The sequence below is a fragment of the Callospermophilus lateralis genome, chromosome 12 (genome assembly GCF_048772815.1).
Source record: "Callospermophilus lateralis isolate mCalLat2 chromosome 12, mCalLat2.hap1, whole genome shotgun sequence".
Lineage (NCBI taxonomy): Eukaryota > Metazoa > Chordata > Mammalia > Rodentia > Sciuridae > Callospermophilus > Callospermophilus lateralis.
Window position 1 is genome coordinate 84,441,846 of NC_135316.1, and position 20,660 is coordinate 84,462,505.

A 20,660-nucleotide genomic window follows, 5' to 3' on the forward strand; every position below is an offset into this window, starting at 1 on the left:
GAGACTCCTAAGTTTGAGGACCAGCACCTGGGGAACTTTAAACAGCATTGGGTATTGAGTACAGCCTGTGTCTATTAAGTCAGTCTCTGGAGTGGGGCCCGAGTGTTCCCAAGTTCTCCATGGGCTGATCTCATATACAACTAAGGATTCAAACCCATTGCCTACACAGTCTTTTTTTTTTTTAATAACTGGGATTGAAAACAGGGGTGCTTAACCATTTGAGCTACACCCCCAGCCCTTATTAATAGTTTATTTAGAGACAGGGACTTGTTGAGTTGTTTAGGGCCTAGCTAAGTTGCTGAGGCTGACTTTGAACTTGGGATCCTCCTGCCTCAGCCTCTTGAGTCTCTGGGATTATAGGCATGTGCCACCACACCTAGTGTACACTGATTCTTTTTCTTTTTTTTTTTTCTTTTTTTTTTTTTTTTTTAGTTTTTTTCCCTTTTTTTAATATTTATTTTTTAGTTGTATTTGGACACAATACTTTTATTTATTTTTATGTGGTGCTGAGGATCGAACCCAGAGCCTTGCACATGCTAGGCGATTACTCTACTGCTGAGCCACAAGCCCAGCCCTGTGTATACTGATTCTTATAAGAGATATTCCTGTTCCAACTGACCAACACAAATAAGCATCCTATTTTTCTCCCAAGGATTGTAAATATCATCTGTGTCCTTGGCCCAGACTTCTTCCCACGATAGACTCACAAATCAACCCATTTACTTACCACCTTAAAGTTAACATGTCTTGATTTCTACATTCCAATGTGCACTCCTCATCTCTGTAAGTGGCAAATTCATTCTTTTCAGTTGTTGGGTGAATCTCTGAAGTCTTTTGAATTCCCTGTGTCATCAGTGAGTCCCGTCAGTTTTACCTCTGAAACGTTTCCTTAATATGTCCTCTCCTAATCAGCCCCATGGCAACTTCCCTGCCCAGGCCAGCACCCTCGTTGGCTACACTGTTGCAGTTGCCTTCTAACTTTCGCTTCTGCCCTACCTCAATCTGTTCTTCACATAACAGCTCAAGTGAGCCTTCTTAAAAAGAATTAATTTTACTGTCGCCAAATATATACATGAAATTTATCATTTTAAAGTACACGATTCAGCTGCAGTAAGTATATCCACAAGGTAAGTAACTACCGTGTTACTCAGCTTTTTGTTGCCATGATCAAAATACAAGAACAATTGAGGAGTCCAGGCACAGTGGTGCATGCCTATAATCCCAGTGGCTTGGGAGGCTGAGGTGGGAGGATCACAAGTTCAAAGCCAGCCTCAGGAGAAGTGAGATGGTAAGCAAATCAATGAGATACTATTTCTAAATAAGATACAAAATAGGGCTGGGAATGTGGCTCAGTGGTTGAGTGACTCTGAGTTCAATCCCCATACCCTCCCCAACACACACACACACACACACACACACACAAAACAAAACAAAACAAAACAAAACAAAACAAAAACCTTAGAGGAGATAAGTTTATTTTAGGCTTGTAGTTTCAGAGTCTTTGTTCATGGTTGCCTGACTCTATTCCTTTGGATCTGAGATAAGCCAGAACATCCCAGTGGAAGAGTGTGGTGGAGGAAAGCTGATCAGCACAGGGAGGCTGTTAACTAGAGGTGGGGGATGCGGGGGGGGAGGGATGGGCAGGAACAACCAAACCAGGAGCCAGGGACAAAATCTCCAAGGGCATTTCTCCAGTGACCTCTGTTCTCCACCTATGTCCTACCTGCCTACCATTACCACCCGTCAATCTCTTATTTTACCTCTGAACATTCCTGCATTGCCTAACATGAGCTTTTCAGGGAACATTTCATATCTAAACCATAATGATTACTGACTCAAAAGTTTTTCATCATCCCAAACAGAAGGATTCTATTAAAACATAGGTCAAAACATGTCACTCCTGCGACCCCAGACATCCATGGATTTCCACGTCACCCAGAAAGGGACTGTGTCCTTCTCATGGCCCACAGAGTTCTCTCTGAACTCTCTTCTTCACTCCAGCTGCTGGCTTCTGACTTCAACCAAGTGATCCTGCTCCTGCTATGATCTTTGGACTTGTGATTCCTGTTGGGATGTTTTTTCCCCTAGTTGTTCATTTTGTATCCTTCATTCAGATCTCTGCTCAGATATCGCCTTCTTAGAAAGGGTTTCTCTAGCAGCCTTCCTAAAATAGCACCACACCTTGGTTACTATGTGTCCCTGTTCTATAGTTTTTCTTTTTTTTTTTAACATTTATTTTTTAGTTTTCAGCGGACACAACGTCTTTGTTTGTATGTGGTGCTGAGGATGGAACCCGGGCCGCACGCATGCCAGGCGAGCGCGCTACCACTTGAGCCACATCCCCAGCCCCAATGTTCTATAGTTTTTCATGGCACTTATCACACCTCACAGAGACGGCCAAGCACATCTTCCCTCAATAAAGAGTATGAACTTCCTCGGAAGAGGGCCATATCTGTTTGGATAACTGCAGTCTCTTCTACCGGTGCTACCCTAGAATGAGCATGCCATAAATATCTGTATCTGATATATACTCAAATATTAATTGATCCAAAGTAAATGCATTAAATACTTTAAAAACCAGCTTTATTGAGACACATTAACAAACCATAAAATTCACTGGGGGACACTAATTTTATGTTTGGGCAGTGAACTGGAAGCAGGTGTAAGCTATTGATATAAATAGCAGTACCCTCTTTCTAGAATCCACTGAAAAGGTCAATGTTTGTTAGAACTTGGAACCAGATGCATTAAAATCTGTATGTGCACATATGTATGATGCTAACAGTTAAAAACATCTTTATTCTACAGCTGATTCAACACATTTTCTTAACATTCTCACCTGTGGGTGGAAGTAAAACACACAGATGCCTCTAAAACTTTTGTTGCCTTTTTGAAATCACCATATTTAGAGAGTATAATTTTAATCAAATTATGTCTATTAGAGAAGGCTTATCTTGATTGCTTTATCATGCCAATGGGTAAAAAGTATCATTTGGCGCTAATGAGCAATGAGGCATTTTATCACTAAAGCATCAGTTAGGTATCTACCCTCTCCTTTGGCACCTCAACCTCTGTAGCCTTGAGGAAGGTAGTGAAAATTAGTGCTTCAGTAAGTGAAGTGGGGCATGTTAGCCCAGGAGATCTGATTGGAAGATCTAAAACTACTGCTGGGCTCAACTGGGGTGGGGTTCCTTTCCTACACAATACTTCCCACCTCCATTCAAGGGAGAGACAATGAAGAAATAGAGGAAAAGCAGAAAAACCCAATTCACATTAACATATTTCTTTTCAAAAATAAAAGACAAACTTGACTTTTTCTTTTGACTACAGTCTAATATGTCAGATTACAATGTACTGTTGACATCCTTTTGAACAGAGTAAACCATTGTGGTGGTTCTTTGCTGGATAAGAAGAGGGCATGGTGGCAAACTGTCACGACCAGTCAGTCCTTTGTACTGTGTAGCTTCCAACAAAACTGACAGGTGGCTATTGTTACTCACAGAAACCTGTATTTTATGAGGTATTTTTCAGAGTGATCATGATTCAGTTGTTTGTTCTACAGATCACAACAAATTATCTTTCAGTTGAAAAAAATAACTTATCAAAAGAATGTTTACAGCCATCCAGAAAGTTCTTAAAATATATTAATTTTATCAATGGTAACAACAACAAAAACTTGGGTCAGACTCCCTCTTTCAGGATACTTCTACAAAATTACTATTAATGATTCAGTAGTTGTATGTCAGTAAAGCAAGTTGTTAGTTTGTGAGGAGAAAGACAGTATTCATCAGATTGCTCTGTGTCTATCCCTATTTTTCTAGTGGGGTGTCAGTGATAGTACAAAAAGTCTAGTATTTACTACTCATTATAAAATCTGTTCTATAATTTTAAGGATGTCAGCCTTAAAGGATGGGTTATGGACAATTAGATGCCTTTGTTCTTTCTGATTTTTCTCTTTGATTACAGAGAACTGGTTAGAAGACTCTTTTAGTGCCCATTTACAGAGACATTCTATTTACCTCTGGCTTCAAGGGCCTTCACTACACAATCCCAATGGGTGCCATTTACATACTAAATGTAAATGGTGTCCCTTGGAGTTGTCACTGTAGCAGCCCACCTGCAAAACTATTAATGTATATCAAAGGCAAATATTTTCATTAACCAGAAATAAAATCCAAGGTCAACATGTATTTTTGTCTTTTCTTTTTAGTCTAAAGAAATGTCTGAACAGAATATCAATCAAGATTACATCACAAAATCTTTAAATGTATTTACAGAGTGAATAAGTTACATAGATAAACTTTGAATATGTTTTGATGTGCAACAGAGTCACATGCACACATTAACACTTGAGAGCATTAAGTTTAAGGAGAAAACTTAAGAATGGCCCATTACATGTATATTATAAATAAAATGACATTCTTAAGAAACAAAATGACAACTCATAGTTTACTTTTATGATTCTACTTCCAGCTATCCAAATGGATACTAAAATATGCATGCGTGACAAGTGAAAGACTTGGAATTCATAATGTGATAATTTTTCTCTACAAAATGACAAAGTTAATTAAAATTAACACTCATCCTTCTTTAGTATAAATATGCTCATAAAAGCGACCTTCTAGTAAAAAGCAGCCAAGATCCTTAAAAAGAGTATCTGGATCATTTCTGGTGCAAAAAGATCCAGGGCCTTCAGAAACAGTAGCCTAGCAACAACAACAAAAAGGTACTTCATAGCAGCTTCTTTTAGATACAGTAATTGTATTTAAATAACAGTGTACATTAAATTGTAGTCCATTTACAATTCCCTTTTCAGATACACAGGCTGTCGGCTTTTGACCATCTTACAATTTTTCAGTGGCCAGCTTCATTCTGCCTGTCCCTTTCTCAGCCCACCAAAAAAAAAAAAAAAAAAGGGGGGGGGGATGAGGAGGGGGCCAAAGGAAAAAGAAAGGAAACGAATGTACAAGTTTCAGAATATAAATCTCTTTAAATGAGGAAAACATTGCACTTTTGCCAATCTAAAACTGCTTCTAGAAAGGTATTGTTCAGTGTCGTCGGCTTTGGTATGCAATGGAAGTCACTTCTTCAGTAGTGAGTTGTGTTTGCTCAGTAAAAGGAAAACATATGTGCCACACAGCATGACAGGTGGAGTCTGTCTCAAGATGTCCTATGCTCCCTTGGTTCTTATGGTATTGCTACATATTGGCAGTTCTGCCATCCTCTTTAGAAAAAGTCCTACATGTAACAAGAGGGAGAACAGTCTGTCCAAGCCTTGTGAAGGCTGAGAAGACACTGAATGACGTCGCCCCAGCATGGCAGCACCGCCAGCTTGGAAACCATGGGGGACGGGAGGCTCCTGTCAGAGACTAGTGCCAGAAACACTGGAGTCTGGGAGAAAAGTAGTGAGGACTCGGTAACTCTGGGCCCTGCGAATCATGTCCCGGATCTCCATGTTCAGCTCCATCAGTTTGGTGCAAATTTCGGTCAGGCTCTGGTTTGATCCCACCAGTGCATATGTACCCGTCTGTCCCAGAGTCTGGTGACGGAAATAGATATTCAGTAGTGTCTGGACCTCATCATCAGAACTGCTTCCAAAGATGTCGTTGGGCCACAGACTTCTGCAGTCAAGAAAGAACAGCACAGATTAGAGACATTATTGGTTGGTTACAAAGTTGGGAAGTTATGAGTCTTCATTAGTATAAGAATGTTACTTAGAAGCTTTATTGAGATGTTCTCATACCATGTAAGTCACCCGGCTACACTGTTTACAACTCCATCAATTGTGCAAATATCACTCTAATGAATTTTAGGATAATGTTTTTGATATTTAAAAAATATCAAAAGTTTAAAAATACCAGAGTGGAATCTGATACTCTTATAACCTTTCCCTCATTTGTTATGGCATTCTCATTCCAATGAATGTGAAGACGATTTAAAAATGTAGGATGTAAAAACTCAAAAGTACATTTAGACTAAAATTATAGTTCTATATTACATAAGAATATACTTTGAAATGTATTTTAGGAACTACAAATGACCAGAATCGACATCAGTGTTTTCAGTGTGTAAGGTCTGAAAACCAGCATTGCAAGTAAGAAATAAGACAGGTAAAATACGTAGAAATTCTTTCTATGTTGTTTGTCCCCAACCATAACAAAGTCCCCATTAGGTGTTCATTTCCTTTAACCACCTCTAAAAGAAACAGTAGAATGACCTGCATTCCCTGATTTGCCGTAGAGCTTTGCCAAGTTCGTTGTTCTTGAGGCACTCCAGCATGGACTGGATGGCTGCTTCAGTGGACGTGAAGGTTGGCTCAGACCAGGCTCCCTCTGTGTAAAGAGGGTCCGCAGCAATGGCTGCAGTGGCCTCCTTCAGATTTCTTTTCAGGTCACTCAGTTCCCTGGACATATTTAGTAGCTGTTAAAAACAAAAACAAACAAGCATGTATTTGGGTGTAGGCTGGGTTTTTCATTCCAAAATGAAAGAAAATTGTGTGTCTGGTTTAGCACAAGCTTTGATATTTTGGCAAAGTAAAAGCGACAGATGACACTGTACTACATGGTACACGTAAAGGATTGGGGCGGTTATAACCATTATAACTTTACATAACAACTGAGATTATTGCCTTAAGAGAGACTTCATTTCAAATGTTTTGTATTTAACCAGAAGGGGCATAAATGCAGAGGTAGAATCCACAACAGAACAAGAATAGGGAAGATCTGGGTTCAAATGCCAACTCTGAAGGATAGTAGTCCTCCTTTATCTGCGGGGAATATACTGATAAACACCCCATATATTATATTTTCTTACAAATACACCCTATATATTATATTTTCTTACAAATACATATCTATGATAAAGTTTGATTTGTCAATTACCCATAGTAAGAAATTAAAAATAATAAAATGGAATAATGATAACAACATACCAAAAGTTATTTAAAACATAGGAATTATTTATTTCTGAAATTTCCTTCTAATATTTTCAGGTCACAATTGACCATGAGCACAAACTGTGGAAAGTAAAACAAAGGGAGGAGAATGACTGTATAATGCTGGGGTTTGATATGATTTGTCCCCCTGAACTAATGCAGGAGTTTAGTCCCCAAAGTCTTATGTTAATGGTTTAAGAGGGTAGAAGAATCTGACTATGATATCCAGAGGTAGGGCTTTAGGGAAGGGATTAGATTAAGTCGTTAGGGTGGGGTCTTCCTAATTGAGAAGATTGAGATGAGAGGGAGAGATGCAGACACATGCATATACTTGGGCTCTCATTAAGATCTGATGAGGGGCTGGGGATATGGCTCAGGTGGTACTGCACTTGCCTGACATTTGTGAGGCACTAGGTTTGATCCTCAGCACCATAAAAAAAAAAAAAATCTGATGAGGCCAGTCCTGTGCCATGCTGTTGGATTCCAGCCTCCAATTATGAGCTACATAGACCTTTTCTCTTTATAAAGAAAATTGATGCTGGGAGTGGGACATTATTACTATACCTGTAGATGTGGAGGAGCCTTTGGAATTGGTTAACAGGAAGAGGTTGGAAGAGTTTGGAGGAGCCGGTCAGAGCAAGCCTGGAATGCTGTAAGGGCTCAGAAGACCCGAATTCAAAGTCAGATGTGGAGAATAATAAAGTCCATGCTGATGAAGGTTCAGATGGAAATGAGGATTCTCTTGGGAACTGGAGTAAAGACCACTGCTGATAAATGGTGGCAAACAATTTGGCTTCCTCATGTCCTAGTCCTGAGACTTTGTGGAAGGCTGAACTTAAAAGTGATGGACTAAGTTATCTGGCAGAGGAGATTTCAAAGCAGCAAAGCCTTCAGGCTGCTGTATGGCTGTTTTTGGCTTATGGTCAAGTGAGAGAGCAATGGTATGCTTTGAAGAAAGAATTTACAATTAAAAGGAAAGCAGACAGGAAAGGTTTTGGAAAAATTTTGGCCTGGCCAGGAAGGGAGCAGAAAAGAATGTTAGAGTGTCACCAAGGGGGTTCCACAGAGCAGCTGTTTGCCAAGGAGATTAGATTAGATAAAAGAAGCCAAGTGTTTTGCCTCAGGACCTTAGGAAAGATGCCTTGAGGGCATCTCAGAAATCTTTCAGGGCAGAATTGTTTCAGCAAAGAGCTTCAAGGCTGGCTGGGAAGTTGGGCTTGCTGGCAAAGCACTCTGGGGCTGAAGCCATGGTTCAAAGGGACGCAGATGCAGCCCAGGCAGGTAGCAGACCTTGGCATCATTTGTATGATGCTATTTTTACAGGTGGGCAGAATTTCAGGAGTGAATAAGGACTAGGAGTAGAATGCTATAGTTTGAATATGGTTTGTTCCCCAAACTCATACAGGAGTTTAATCCCCAAAGTCTATGTTATCAGCATTAATAAGGTTAGAAATTTAATCTGACTAGGGTACTAGAGATAGAGCCTATGGGAAGAGATTAGATTATGTTATTAGGATATCTCCAAGATTGATTCCTTCTGGAGAGGAAGAGAGAGACATGCATATAGAGCTACATATCTGTTGTTGCCAGAACCTGTGCCATGCTGTGTGGACTTCTAGTGTCCAAAATTGTTCTAAATAACCCTTTTTGTCAAATAGCCTGTTTCAGGCATTTTGTTATAACAAAAATAACTAATACATATAGTATGGGGAGACAATCAAATAGACTGTTTATGTGCCTCAGTTTCTTCATCTGTGACTCTGAAGACATTACGTATACCTCACAGGGTCATTTCATAGATTAAATGAAATAACACATAAAATACTTAGTATAGTTTGGCAGATATGAATTCAATAAATGTAATTGTGAACGTGGACCTTGTTCTGGTGCCATGGGAAAAGACTGAACACATAATTTTGAGGAGGAGGAGGAGGAGGAATAATCTTAAAAGTAATCTTTTTTTTTTTAAAGAGAGAATTTTTTAATATTTATTTTTTAGTTGTTGGTGACACAACATCTTTATTTATTTATTTATTTATTTTTATATGACGCTGAGATGCCAGGCGAGCGCGCTACCGCTTCAGTCACAACCCCAGCCCTTAAAAGTAATCTTGCTATTAATCTTACAGAGATAAAGGATATTTTCCTCTCAAAATTACTGAAACCAAGATGGGTACAGTGGTATGCACCTGTCTTCCCAGTTACTTAGAAGGCAGAGGCAGGAGGATTATTTGAGGCCAGCCTGGACAACATAGCAAGATGCCATCTCAAAACACGTAAAACAAAACACAAAGTGGAACCAAAATAGCCAGTGTTAAAAAGTAAATCATAAGAGAACCTACGCCACTTCTAAGTGCCCTCAAAATATACTGTGGAAGACAGGCTGTTTTAAAATTTGACCTCAAGCTGTGAGGGTTTTTTCCTTTGTAATGCAAGTTGATGATAATGTTTCCTTTGGAAAGTTATCCAACACCTTCAACTTTCCTTTTAATTCCCAGTTGCTCATTGGACAAGTATAAGACAAAAGACCTGATGGACTGTTCACACAGATGACTATTAAACACAAATGCCTAGAAATAGGTGTAAAATTTCCTGAGTCAATCTTTTAAAATAAGATAGTAGAATATCTTGATTTTATTATAATTTTAAGTATGAAAGTGCTTTTCTCTTCCTAATTTATTTATTTATTTTTGGGGGTGCTGGGGATTGAACCCAGGGCCTTGCGCATGCAAGGCAAGCACTCTATCAACTGAGCCATATCCCCAATCCCTCCCTAATTTTAAACCAACGTAAGTTTTAAGTTTATATATTGTATTTAAAATTTACCTATATTTAAAATAGCTGAGCAGACATTCATTTAAAATGCATTAGATTTAAAATAATTACAAATACATACCTATATATACAGATGGTATGTAAAACATCATTTGCTACTCTAAAGTGAAACTCCAATTGCTATTGTTATGTTTGTTTTTGGAGATTAAAACTCAGGGCCTTGTGTATGCTAGGCAAGCGCTCTACTACTGATATATATATACACCCTAGCCCCTCAGTGGCTTTTTAAAAAATAATTTTCTTTATGTATATATAAGGATTACATAATATGAGACCATAGATAGTAAAATGATTACTATAGTGAAGCAGATTAAAATATCTATAATCTCTGTTACTTTTATTTTTTTTCATACTAGATATTTTATTTAGGGTACCAGAGTAAGTGTTCTCCCACATAAATACAATTTTTTTTCCATTTTTTTTTTTTACTGGCTCTTCTTTTTTTAAATTCATTTTAGTTATATACAACACAAGGATATACCCTGACATTATCACAAGAGCATGTGTGACAAAAACAGCTAAACTCTTAGTTAATAAAAATCCCTTGAATACTTCAATTTTAAGTTCAGGGCTCATGTTGTACATTAGGACTCTAGACCTGTCCATGATAACCACTGTTTCCTTCTCTGTGTTTTTGATCATTTTTTTTAATATTTATTTTTTAGTTGTAGTTGGACACAATATATTTATGTTATTTATTTATTTATATGTGGTGCTGAGGATTGAACCCAGGCCTCACACGTGCTAGGTGAGTGCTCTACCACTGAGCCACAACCCCAGCCCTGTTTTTGAGCCCTTTAAAAACACATATAATCCTCATGTAAGGTAATGCAATGTGCTTTTTGTGTCTGGCTTATTTCACTTAACATAATATCCTCCACATTCAACCATGCATAGGCAGGATCTTATTTTTAAGGCTAAATAATATGTCATTGTATGTTTATTGCATTTTCTTTATCCATTCATCCATCAGTGCACATTTAGGTTGTTTCATTATTTTGGCTATGGGGAATAGTGCTTTAGTGAACCTGGGAGGGCTGATATCTTCATGAGGTGGTGATTTCATCTTCTTGAGGTATATGCTTAGAACAGTGATTGTTGAAGTCATGTGGTAGTTCTATTTTTTAATTTCTTTAGGGACTTCTGTGCTGTTTTCTATAATGGCTGTACAATCAACATACCAACCACTAATGTACAAGGATTCCCTTTTCTCCACACCCTTGTCAATGTTTTTTTTTTTTTAAATTTAGGTAATGAGGTAATATCTCAGTGTTCCCCTCTACCCCATGTTACCGGGGATTTAACCCAGGGGTGCTCTACCTGGGTTAAATTCTCCTATCCCCAGACCTTTTTATTTTTAGATTCTTGCCAAGTTGTCTAGGGTCACCTCAAATTTGCAATCCTCCTGCCTCAGCCTTCTGAGTTGCTAGGATTACAGGAATGTACCACCATATTTGGCATTCATAGTGGTTTAATTTGCATTTCCCTGATTAGTGAAGTTCAGTATTTCTTCACATACCTGTTGTTTGTTTTTATGTGGTCTTTGGAGAAATGTCATTTCAGGTCCTTTACCCAGTTTTCAATTGCGTTATTTATTTTTAGGCTACTGAGTTGTAACAATTCTTTTCATCTTTCATAACTAACTCCTTATCAAATATAAGGAGTTATATTTTTCCAAGTCCACAGGTGGTCTGCAAATATTTTTCCAAGTCCATAGGTTGCCATTTCATTTTGTTGTTTCTCTTGCTGTGTAAAAGCTTTTTTGTTTGTTTGATGCAGTCCCATTATTTATTTTTGCTTTTGGTGTGATATTTAAAAATCATTGTCAAGACATTTTCTTTCTCCTTTATATATAGCTATAATTTTTTGCTTTCTGATAACCGTACTGCTTGAATATTTTCTGATAGGCTCCTTTAAGCTGGTAATGGTCCACATACTAATTAATGTTTTAAGGGTTGGGGATGTAGGTCAGTGAGAGAGCACTTGACTAGCATGTGTAAAGTTCTGGGTTCAATCCCCAGCACCATAACTCCCCTGATTCCCAATACCCCAGATGCTCTAGACTTTTATCCTTTAATATATATATTTATTTATTTATTTTAATTTTTTTGTAGTTTTAGATGGATGGCATGCCTTTTATTTATTTTTATGAGGTGCTGAGGATTGAACCCAGTGCCTCACACGTGCTATGCAAGCACTCTGCCACTGAGCTCCAGCTCCAGCCCTACCTTATATTTTTTATTGTCACAATTTACATCTTTTTAGACTATATAGTCCTTAATAATTTATTATAGCTATTTTTGGCCATTTTGACTTTTAATGTTCAAGCTAGGGTTTTGAAAGATTTACACACTAACATTAGTATAATGGAATATTATGAATTTATTTCTAATAGTTTTTTTATTGTTTGCTCAAAACATTAGAATGATCTTGATATCATATTTCATACATTTGATTCAAATGGGTATGAATTCTTATTTTTACTACATGTACAGATTGCAGGATCACATTGGTTATACATCCACGTTTATACATACTGCCATACTAGTGTCTGTTGTATTCTGCTGCCTTTCCTATCCCCTTCCTATCCCCCCTCCCCTCCCATCATCTCTCTCTACCCCATCTACTGTAATTCATTTCTCTCTTTTTTTCCCCCTTTCCCCTCACATCCTCTTATATGTAATTGTGTATAACAATGAGGGTCTCCTTCCATTTCCATGCAATTCCCCTTCTCTCTCCCATTCCCTCCCACCTCTCGTCCCTGCTTAATGGTGATCTTCTTCTCATGCTCTTCCTCCCTGCTCTGTTTTGTTTTTATGATAACAATTATCATTCTTTTACTTCTGGTTGAAGCATTCCCTTAAGTATTTCTTCTAAAGCTGATCTAGTAGTGATAAATTTCTTCAGTTTTTGATTGTTTGGAAAAGATTTTATTTCTCCTTATTTCTGAAGTACTGTTTTACTGGAGTTTTTTTTTTTTTTTTAATTTCAACACTTGGAATATATAATCATATTTTCTCCTAGTCTGTAAGGTAAGGTTTCTACTGAGAAACACGCTGATGATCTAATAGAGATCCCTTATAGGTCATGTCAACTTTTTCTATCCCCACTCCACTGCCTCTAACTTTTGATATTTTGATTATCATGTGGCTTGGTGTACCTTTTACATGTAGGACCTTATTGGGAACTTTTCAGGTTCATGGATCTGGATATCCATATCTTTCCCAAATTATTTTATTAAATACGCATTCTGTGCCTTTCTCCATTTCTTCTGCCTCTGGAACTCATGTGAGGCAACTATTTGTTTGCCTCATGGTATCCCACAAGTCCTGTAGGCTTTCTTTACTTTTTTTTTATACCCCCTTTTGGCTGGGTTATTTCAAAAGATTTGTATTCAAGGCTGACATTCTTCTGCAGTTCTAGTCTGATTTGAAGGTTTCAATTATATGTTTTATTTCACTCATTGAGTTCTTCAGCTTCAATATTTTTGATTTTTTAAAAAATGTTACCTCTCTTTGAATATCTCAGGTCGTGAATTATTTTCTAGATTTCAGTGAATTATGTCTATATCGCCTTGTAGCTCACAGAGTTTACTTTTAAGATCATTGTTTTTGAATACCTGAAAAGGAATTTAGAAGTTTCGATTTCTTGGGGGTCAGTTACTAGAGAATTATTTTGTTCTTTGGTGAAGTTGTGTTTCCTTGCTTTTTCAGGTTTCCTATGTCTCTGTCGATACTTCTGCGTGTGGAACAGTCATCTCTTCCAGTTTTATAGAATGACTTTCATAGGGAAAGATGGTCATCTGCAAATGGGTCCTAGTTGTTGGTTGGGTAGTATGTGGTGGCTCTGGTTCTGGGTAGGCACAGTAGTTTGGTTTCCCTGTAGTTTTCTTTAGCTGTAATCAACGTCAGTGATGACTGTGGGAATCTCAGTGGCCTAGGCTACAGAAGTTTTTGGCAATGGTGGTGGCAAGTACATTGTTAGGGTTCTCAGTAACAAGGGCTTTTGGGATCTTCTTGTTCTGATTTTCTACATAGTGGAGTATTTCACTGAAGAGATCCCTCTTGGTATTGGGTCCAACACAGGCCATGACAGCCACATTGATGCTTTTCTTCCAGAGTACAAGTGCTTGGAGTGGCTGTAGAGCTGGGGTCTTAGGCTCAGTGTCTTGAATTTCAGTGGTACCCATGGCATAGGTACAGGTTTACTTTCTTAAGTATGGGTGAATGCAACTCCTACAAAGCCATGGTCTATAACTCTGAGGTACTGCTCAGTGGTTCAGATCCCAGGGGCAGGGATATAACTGTGTCTCTGATCCTAGGAGATGGGGCATAGTACTACCATGGCTTTAGGGAAGATGAGTATCCCAGAGTCTCAGGACCTTGGAAATAGGACACACCTACAACTCAGGTTCTGGAGCTAACAGGGCACAGAAGCAATTTGGGCACTAGGAGAGGGGTGCCACAGGTTGGTGATTCTGGACCTTGGAGTGCTAGGATATAGCAGTGGCCAGGCCCTCTCAGGCTGGGTGCAGTGGCAACAAAGACCCTAGAATGGTGGGGCATAGCTGTGATTTGGGTTCCACCAGGCAGAGAACAGTAAAGTTCATTTCTCAGAGAGGTAGGGTGCCTCAGCTCAGGCTCTGAAGGGCTGGTTCAGACTCAAGGAGGTGGATGCTGTGCCTGTTCAGTGTGGAGGATGGTATGGCATAGCTCAGGTGAGGCTATGTTTCTTGGGTAGCTGGGTATCACATGGGCTGGAGCACCAGGCATGTAACTGTTCCCTTAGATCAAAGTTCCAATTCTCTGGGGTCAAGGCTTAGCTTGGGCTCAGGGGCTGAGTTGCAGCTGCTTGCCTGACCAAGGGTCCAATTCCCTGGGGCTGAGGCGCAAGATTGGTATAGGTGCTGAGGGGACATGGCTGCCTTACAGGCTGGGGCACAACTTCTCCACTGGGCTGAAATGCGGGTTCTTAGAGGGGCAGGGCATTGTGTGGGCTTGGGTCCTAAGGTATGGCTGCTTTCTAGTTCAAAACTCTTAATTCCCTAGAGCCAAGGAACCAGGCTGGTTTAGGTGTTGAGGGGTCACAGCTATTCTGGAAGCTCTGGCATGAGTTCTCTAGTGGTTTGGAGTGCCTGGTCCCTGAAGGTAAAGTTTGTTATGGGCTTGGGTACAGGGGTCATGACTGATCCATTGGGCCTAGGCTCTAGGTAACCCAGGCAGAGTACAGTAACAATTAGGGTGGGAGAGATGGAATGCCTCCTAGGCAGCTTGTTTCCAGGTGGTAGGGAGCTGCAGCAGCTTGAATGGGGAACAGTGTACCTCCATAATTGAGCCTGGTGTTATGATGGCAGAGCCTCAGCAATGGAGAAATTCAGTGACAACTAACCTGAAGAGCAGAACACACTCTAGCAATGGCTCAGACTTCAAGATGGCGCAGTGTAGCATGAACCAGGTTCATGGAGTAGAGTGCTTGTATGCATTCACGGGCACCTTCTCTGGAGCACTTCAGCTGTGTAAACTCTGGGCAGTTCCCTAAACTGGGCTCAGAGCCTGTAAGGGTAGCAGGACTCTCCAGTAGCAAAGACTGTGAGTATGTGCTACAGTAATGAGACTGCTAGGAGCTTCCTGCTTAACTTCTCTTTCTGGTTCTGAGCTGATCCCAGGATCAGCTGATTTCCCAATTCTGGGAGAATGGGAGGCAGGGAACCCATCCTGAGTTTCTCCACAGAGTTGCTACCACTCCTTGAGTCACTGATTAAAATGTAGTTGTTCATTATTTTGGTCATTCTTGGGGTGGGGGATGGAGAATAAGCCTTAGGTACGTCTAGTTGGCCATCTTACTCCAAGTGCTTTATTAATATAAAAAATGGTGTATTTGCATGTGTTCTATTCCTTGAGCAAAGATGGACTCCTGTTAGTACTTGCTTAGAAGGAGTATGAAGAGTAAACTTTATCTTGACCACATGCAAATAATAGGTAACCAAGTGTTTTCTCTTTTATGTGAGGACTTAGTGTAGAGGAATGTAGGTTCTGACTGATGCCTCCTTGAAGTTGGCATTTGAGTACACTTAAATTATAGGTTTTTTCCCCTTTTTTCCAAACTGAGTAATAAACATAGAAAAATGGTTGTCATCTTCTGCTTCTTTTGTGGTTCTTCCTCACCTTTGTAATCATTGAGCTTTCCCAGGCTCCGTCCTCATTCTATGTTCTCATTGTATTGGTTTTATGATGATGAACTTCAGATTAGCTCTTTCATATCTAACCACTTGTAAGATGTTGGTTATGGTGAAGAAGGCAGAAAGATGGTTTGACTGCCTGGATGTACAATGGCTTCAGTCCTCTTTATATCTCTGTATCAGCCGTGGCACCATTGGTCACTGGCTCAGCTGAGGTAGAACTTGAGTATTGTCCTCAACTCTGTCCTCTCCTTCATCACCCACATTAGTTTCATTGACTCTTTTTTTTCCCCCTCCCCTCCACACCTAGCACTTTTGTCCTAGTTCAAACTCTCTTCTGCTACCTATACTATTTAAGCAACTGCAACTGGTCTCCATGACTTCAGTCTACTTGTCATCAAATCCATTCTCCACATTATAAAGATCATACTAAATACTTCCAGGTGTGGCATCTTCCACAATCTCACCCTTACCTCTCTCTCCTCCTTTACTTCATAGCTTATTTTTGCTTGCATTTTATATCCTAGTAATACTAAACTGCTTGCAGTTCCTTTCTCTCTTCTGCTACCATATTTATGCCTGTGCTTTTGTTCTTACTGGATTTCAACTCTATAACTCTACCTCATCTTTTAAGATTTCACTCAAATGTGATTTCTTCCAGAAAGCTTCCAATTTCCATCTTTGTTGCATCTAGACAAATTAGGCCTTCATCATGTGTTTCCATGACACTGGGTGCATACCACAACTACTTCACTTTCACTTTCAGGATTATTTTGATTCACATGTAAGTAGAAAGTTTAAGTTATTTTGCTTTTTACATTTAAAAACATGAAAGCATCCTGATGCTAAGCAGGACAGGGAAATTGAAGAAAACCAATCATATCTTATATATATTTCCTTGTTGCCTCAGGTCAGGGCAAGTAATGAAAGGCTAAATGTGAATAATAAAAACCATAACGTGAGAAATCTTTTCAGAGGATGCCCAGACCCAGGGCCAGGATCAGAGGCATTCAAATGAGGCATTTAGGGTTTAACAGGTAGGAAGACACCTGCCCCTAAATTTGGGGCTGTCTTCTTTTTTCTCATCTTAGTCCTGGTCTGGCTTTGGAAACCCATTTAAAATAAGAACTGAAACAAACCCAGGGCATTTATTTCTAACTTGTGCTTGTGCAAAAATAACTCTGGAAATAAAATCACTTGGACAGGTGTAAACAGGGTAGGAGGGACAGAGAACAAACCACGAAGTGATAATTTTCATGGTGGGATGAAGGGCTGGGAAGCATGAGGACTCACCTCTGGCATGGAGCTCACTTCATGTACCTGGCCGATGAGTTTACAGTAGGACTGAAAAAGCAACAGCAGTTGGAAGTGTAGCTTATATAATCTCTGACATAGTTCCAGTTGCTAAAGAGAGAATGTGCATGGGAAGAAATAGTTATTAAGGATCATTATTGTATTAACCAGTGAAATCTCAGTGGAGATGAACACATTTTTTAAATTTACAAAACATAACTAGCTGTTATACCAAATAGCAGAAAACAGAATCCAGTCCACAAACATCAATGAGAAATTCACAGTATAATATTGAATATTACATTCTATACAATGGAAGACGACTAACTAGAGAGTAGTAGTAGCTATAAAAGGATTGAGTGAATCATGACATTTCCCTTGCCACTTAAATACCTACAAATTATAGCTGAGTGGTTGTGTTAGTTATTATAAGGTATAAATAGCTTTTAAAGTTTCTTTTTATCAAAAGTATAGTTGAAAAGCAAACATTAAGTAGTTATAGGTATTAAATCTATAAATTGAATCCCTTCTTGGGAAATTGCTCTGTGTAATAGTTCCAGCTGTCATCTAGGGTATAGATTCATCCTAACATCTGTAAAGATAAGCTACACAAGTCTTCTCAAGACTGTATTGTATGAGACTTCTACTCATAGCTCAATAAATGTTTGCTTAATTAAAGAGGTATAAAAGGGACCAGAAGGCTTAAGAAATAAATTATGAAAATACCTTAAAACTTTCTGTGCAGAGTACATTTAAAAGCAGTCATATAAAATGGCCCTTGAGCCCCATGGAAACCTCTAATGTTTCGATATGTATACTAGATACAAAAAATCACAAGTAATCCCAACACCGATGTTCATAATATTCTTTGAGCTGTATCATCTACACTTGCCTCTTTTATTTCAAGAATAGGTTAGTTCCTAGACTGAATGGGATTCTGCAAAGGAAAAGAACAGCCTTCATTAAACAGGATTTTGTGGTTTAGCGTTCATCAGGGAAAATGGGTTAAAATATGTGGTTTAAACTAAATGGTTCACTGTTCGATTTTCAAATGGGGCTAAGGAAGGACAAATAGAGCCTTTCTTTTACTACTAGATTATAAACCACTCAGCTCAGAATTGAGAGCTTTGAGGTGACTTAAAATTTTTCCTCCAAACCAGTTTAAGGAGAGAAATTATAAGAATTTAGGTTTTAGGAAGAATATTCTACTTCTATTATAAAGACTTTTGATCCTGATTTATAAGTTACTGAAATTCATGCTAAGACTGCTGAATTAAGTTTCCTTTCTCCTCCTATCCCTTTCCTACTTCTATTGGGAAACCAATTTTGCTTAGATTTATTTGATCTCTCAGTATTAGTAACCCACCTAAGTTTAAAGAAGTAGCTACACACACTAATTAACCTACACCGGGTCTTTGTTTCAGTAAAACATTTTATTTTATGGTCATTTAAACTTCTTTTTATGGAAATCTTTTAAAATCTAGAATGAAAGATAACTGCCAGGAACTCGCAAATTAATAAAATAGTATTGTTTAAAAAACAATGTTCCCATCACAATTTTGGGTGAAACCTAGCTATGAAAACTCTTGACTTTCATCAGTACCAAATAAGGTGGTTATTATTGAAAATATACTACCGACAGTATGAGAATTCATAGCAATGTAGGTTTCTACTTTGGGGCAAGAGCAGCCCAAAATGCTACTGATAAAAACTGCCATATCTCAATTTACCAAATAAAATAAAATAAAATAAAATGAAAAAGGGTAACATGCTAAGAGATTATAATAGTAACAGTAAAAATAAGGTTTGTTATGGGTCCATGCCTAAATGGACATAGAGTATGAAAGAAAGTTAACTTACTGCAAGAGATTCCATTTGCTACACAGCAAGCATGGCACAGGAAACAAAGGAAAGGAAAGAAAGTACAGGGTCAGTGTATGCATGCAACAGAAAGCACGGCCCTCGTCTAAGAGCAGAACCGTCAGCAGTATTAGCATTGCTGGTCAAACTTGATAAATGGATGCCAATGTTGTACCCGTTCAACATGCACAGCGCTCCAGTTAAAAACAAGCTTTAATGGGAAACAGGACATTTAATCTTTTAGGTTCTCTGATTAGTTGGTTTAGATTTTGTCAAGTCAGTCTTGGAGACCAGAAGTAAAATGTTTACTGCTTGCACATTTTAGTGTATAAATGTAAAAATGTGAACATAGTAAAACTGTGGAGAGAGCTGAGTAATTTTGAAGAACTATAGTCCCAAATTATAGTACTGTTTTATATTAATTAAGGTAGAGTCTTTAGAAGGTCTAGCTTCATATCTACTAAATTATGACCATAAAATTAATATAGTATAATTAACAATTCAAGTCGCATTTTCTTTAGTCAGATTGCCTTCCACATTAAGAGTATTTTATAGGATTGCTAAATACTGTTATTTCAAAGGAATAGACACTGTATATTATCAAACAAGTTTGAGAGATGACAAGTAATTTTCCTACAATTTATTTTTTGTAATGTTTTTTCTCTAGCAGACAATTTCTAAAAATGATTGTTAGTTTAAAATAATACAAATTTGTCACTGAGTCATCTTCAAATATAGCTATCAATTTTTGATTTTACCTTCTCATAATCATACAATTGGTTTAGTGAAAATTTGGTATTTAGGAAGAGATAATCATAACTTGACAAAATATTTTTTAAAAAGTCAATTTGACCATTCCTTGTTGCAGGACAATATATCTGATTCTGAATTTGCAAATACTTAAGGACCTACTCACTCATTCATTTTCCAATCCTTGACAACGAAAACCTCTTATTTTAAGGTTCTTTCAAAAAATCTCTTAACTATCACTTTAATATATTAACATAAGGCACGGTACATAGAAGAAAAATTATCAAATTATTATTTATTAGTATTCACCAATGTAACTGAAGGAACACTACTGATAACCTCTACCCCATCATCTGAGTTCTCTTTTTCCTTCACCTATTCCTAATATCACGCGGAGTTGGCACATTTATGGCTGTTAGGTTTACTGAGCAGGTTTTTGGACACTGGATGTGGATCTCTCTCAAAGCTTTGAAAGGTAAACATCTTTGAAGCTTTTGATAAGGATTCTGTGGCTTGAAGCATTACCTACCATTTTCACAAAAACTTTGTCTAGAGGTTTCTGTAACCACACCTGCTGTATTAAAGTACAGTGGCCTATCAGGCATACAGGGCCAGTCTTATACCTATATATACACATAATTTCCACTGTGAAGACTTTTTGGAACACATCAAATATGACTGAAATGTTTGGTATGCATGTTAAAAAGCAAGTGTTTCTACCCTGGAATCTACTTTTTAGCAGTGTGGAATGCAGCATTGCTGAGTAAATGACATGGTCTTGAGGAAAGTTGCCATCTTTTTCAAAACAGG

The 20,660-nt window shown here is 38.3% G+C and overlaps 1 protein-coding gene across 15 annotated transcripts in view; it reads right to left on the reverse strand.

Moving 5' to 3' along the window:
- Positions 1 to 2,566: 2,566 nt before the first annotated feature.
- Fry (FRY microtubule binding protein) overlaps positions 2,567 to 20,660 on the reverse strand; it is a 409,821-nt gene continuing 391,727 nt past the window's right edge. For 14 of the 15 annotated variants that reach the window (XM_076872110.1, XM_076872112.1, XM_076872111.1 and 11 more), the window contains 4 exons: positions 19,101 to 19,118; positions 17,241 to 17,351; positions 6,218 to 6,420; positions 2,567 to 5,621 (listed from right to left, as the gene is read on the reverse strand). In XM_076872110.1, the coding sequence (XP_076728225.1) occupies positions 5,363 to 5,621; positions 6,218 to 6,420; positions 17,241 to 17,351; positions 19,101 to 19,118 (591 nt within the window). In that variant the 3' untranslated portion in view covers positions 2,567 to 5,362. The remainder of the gene's footprint in view (positions 5,622 to 6,217; positions 6,421 to 17,240; positions 17,352 to 19,100; positions 19,119 to 20,660) is intronic. The other variant, XM_076872103.1, reaches the window with a different exon arrangement.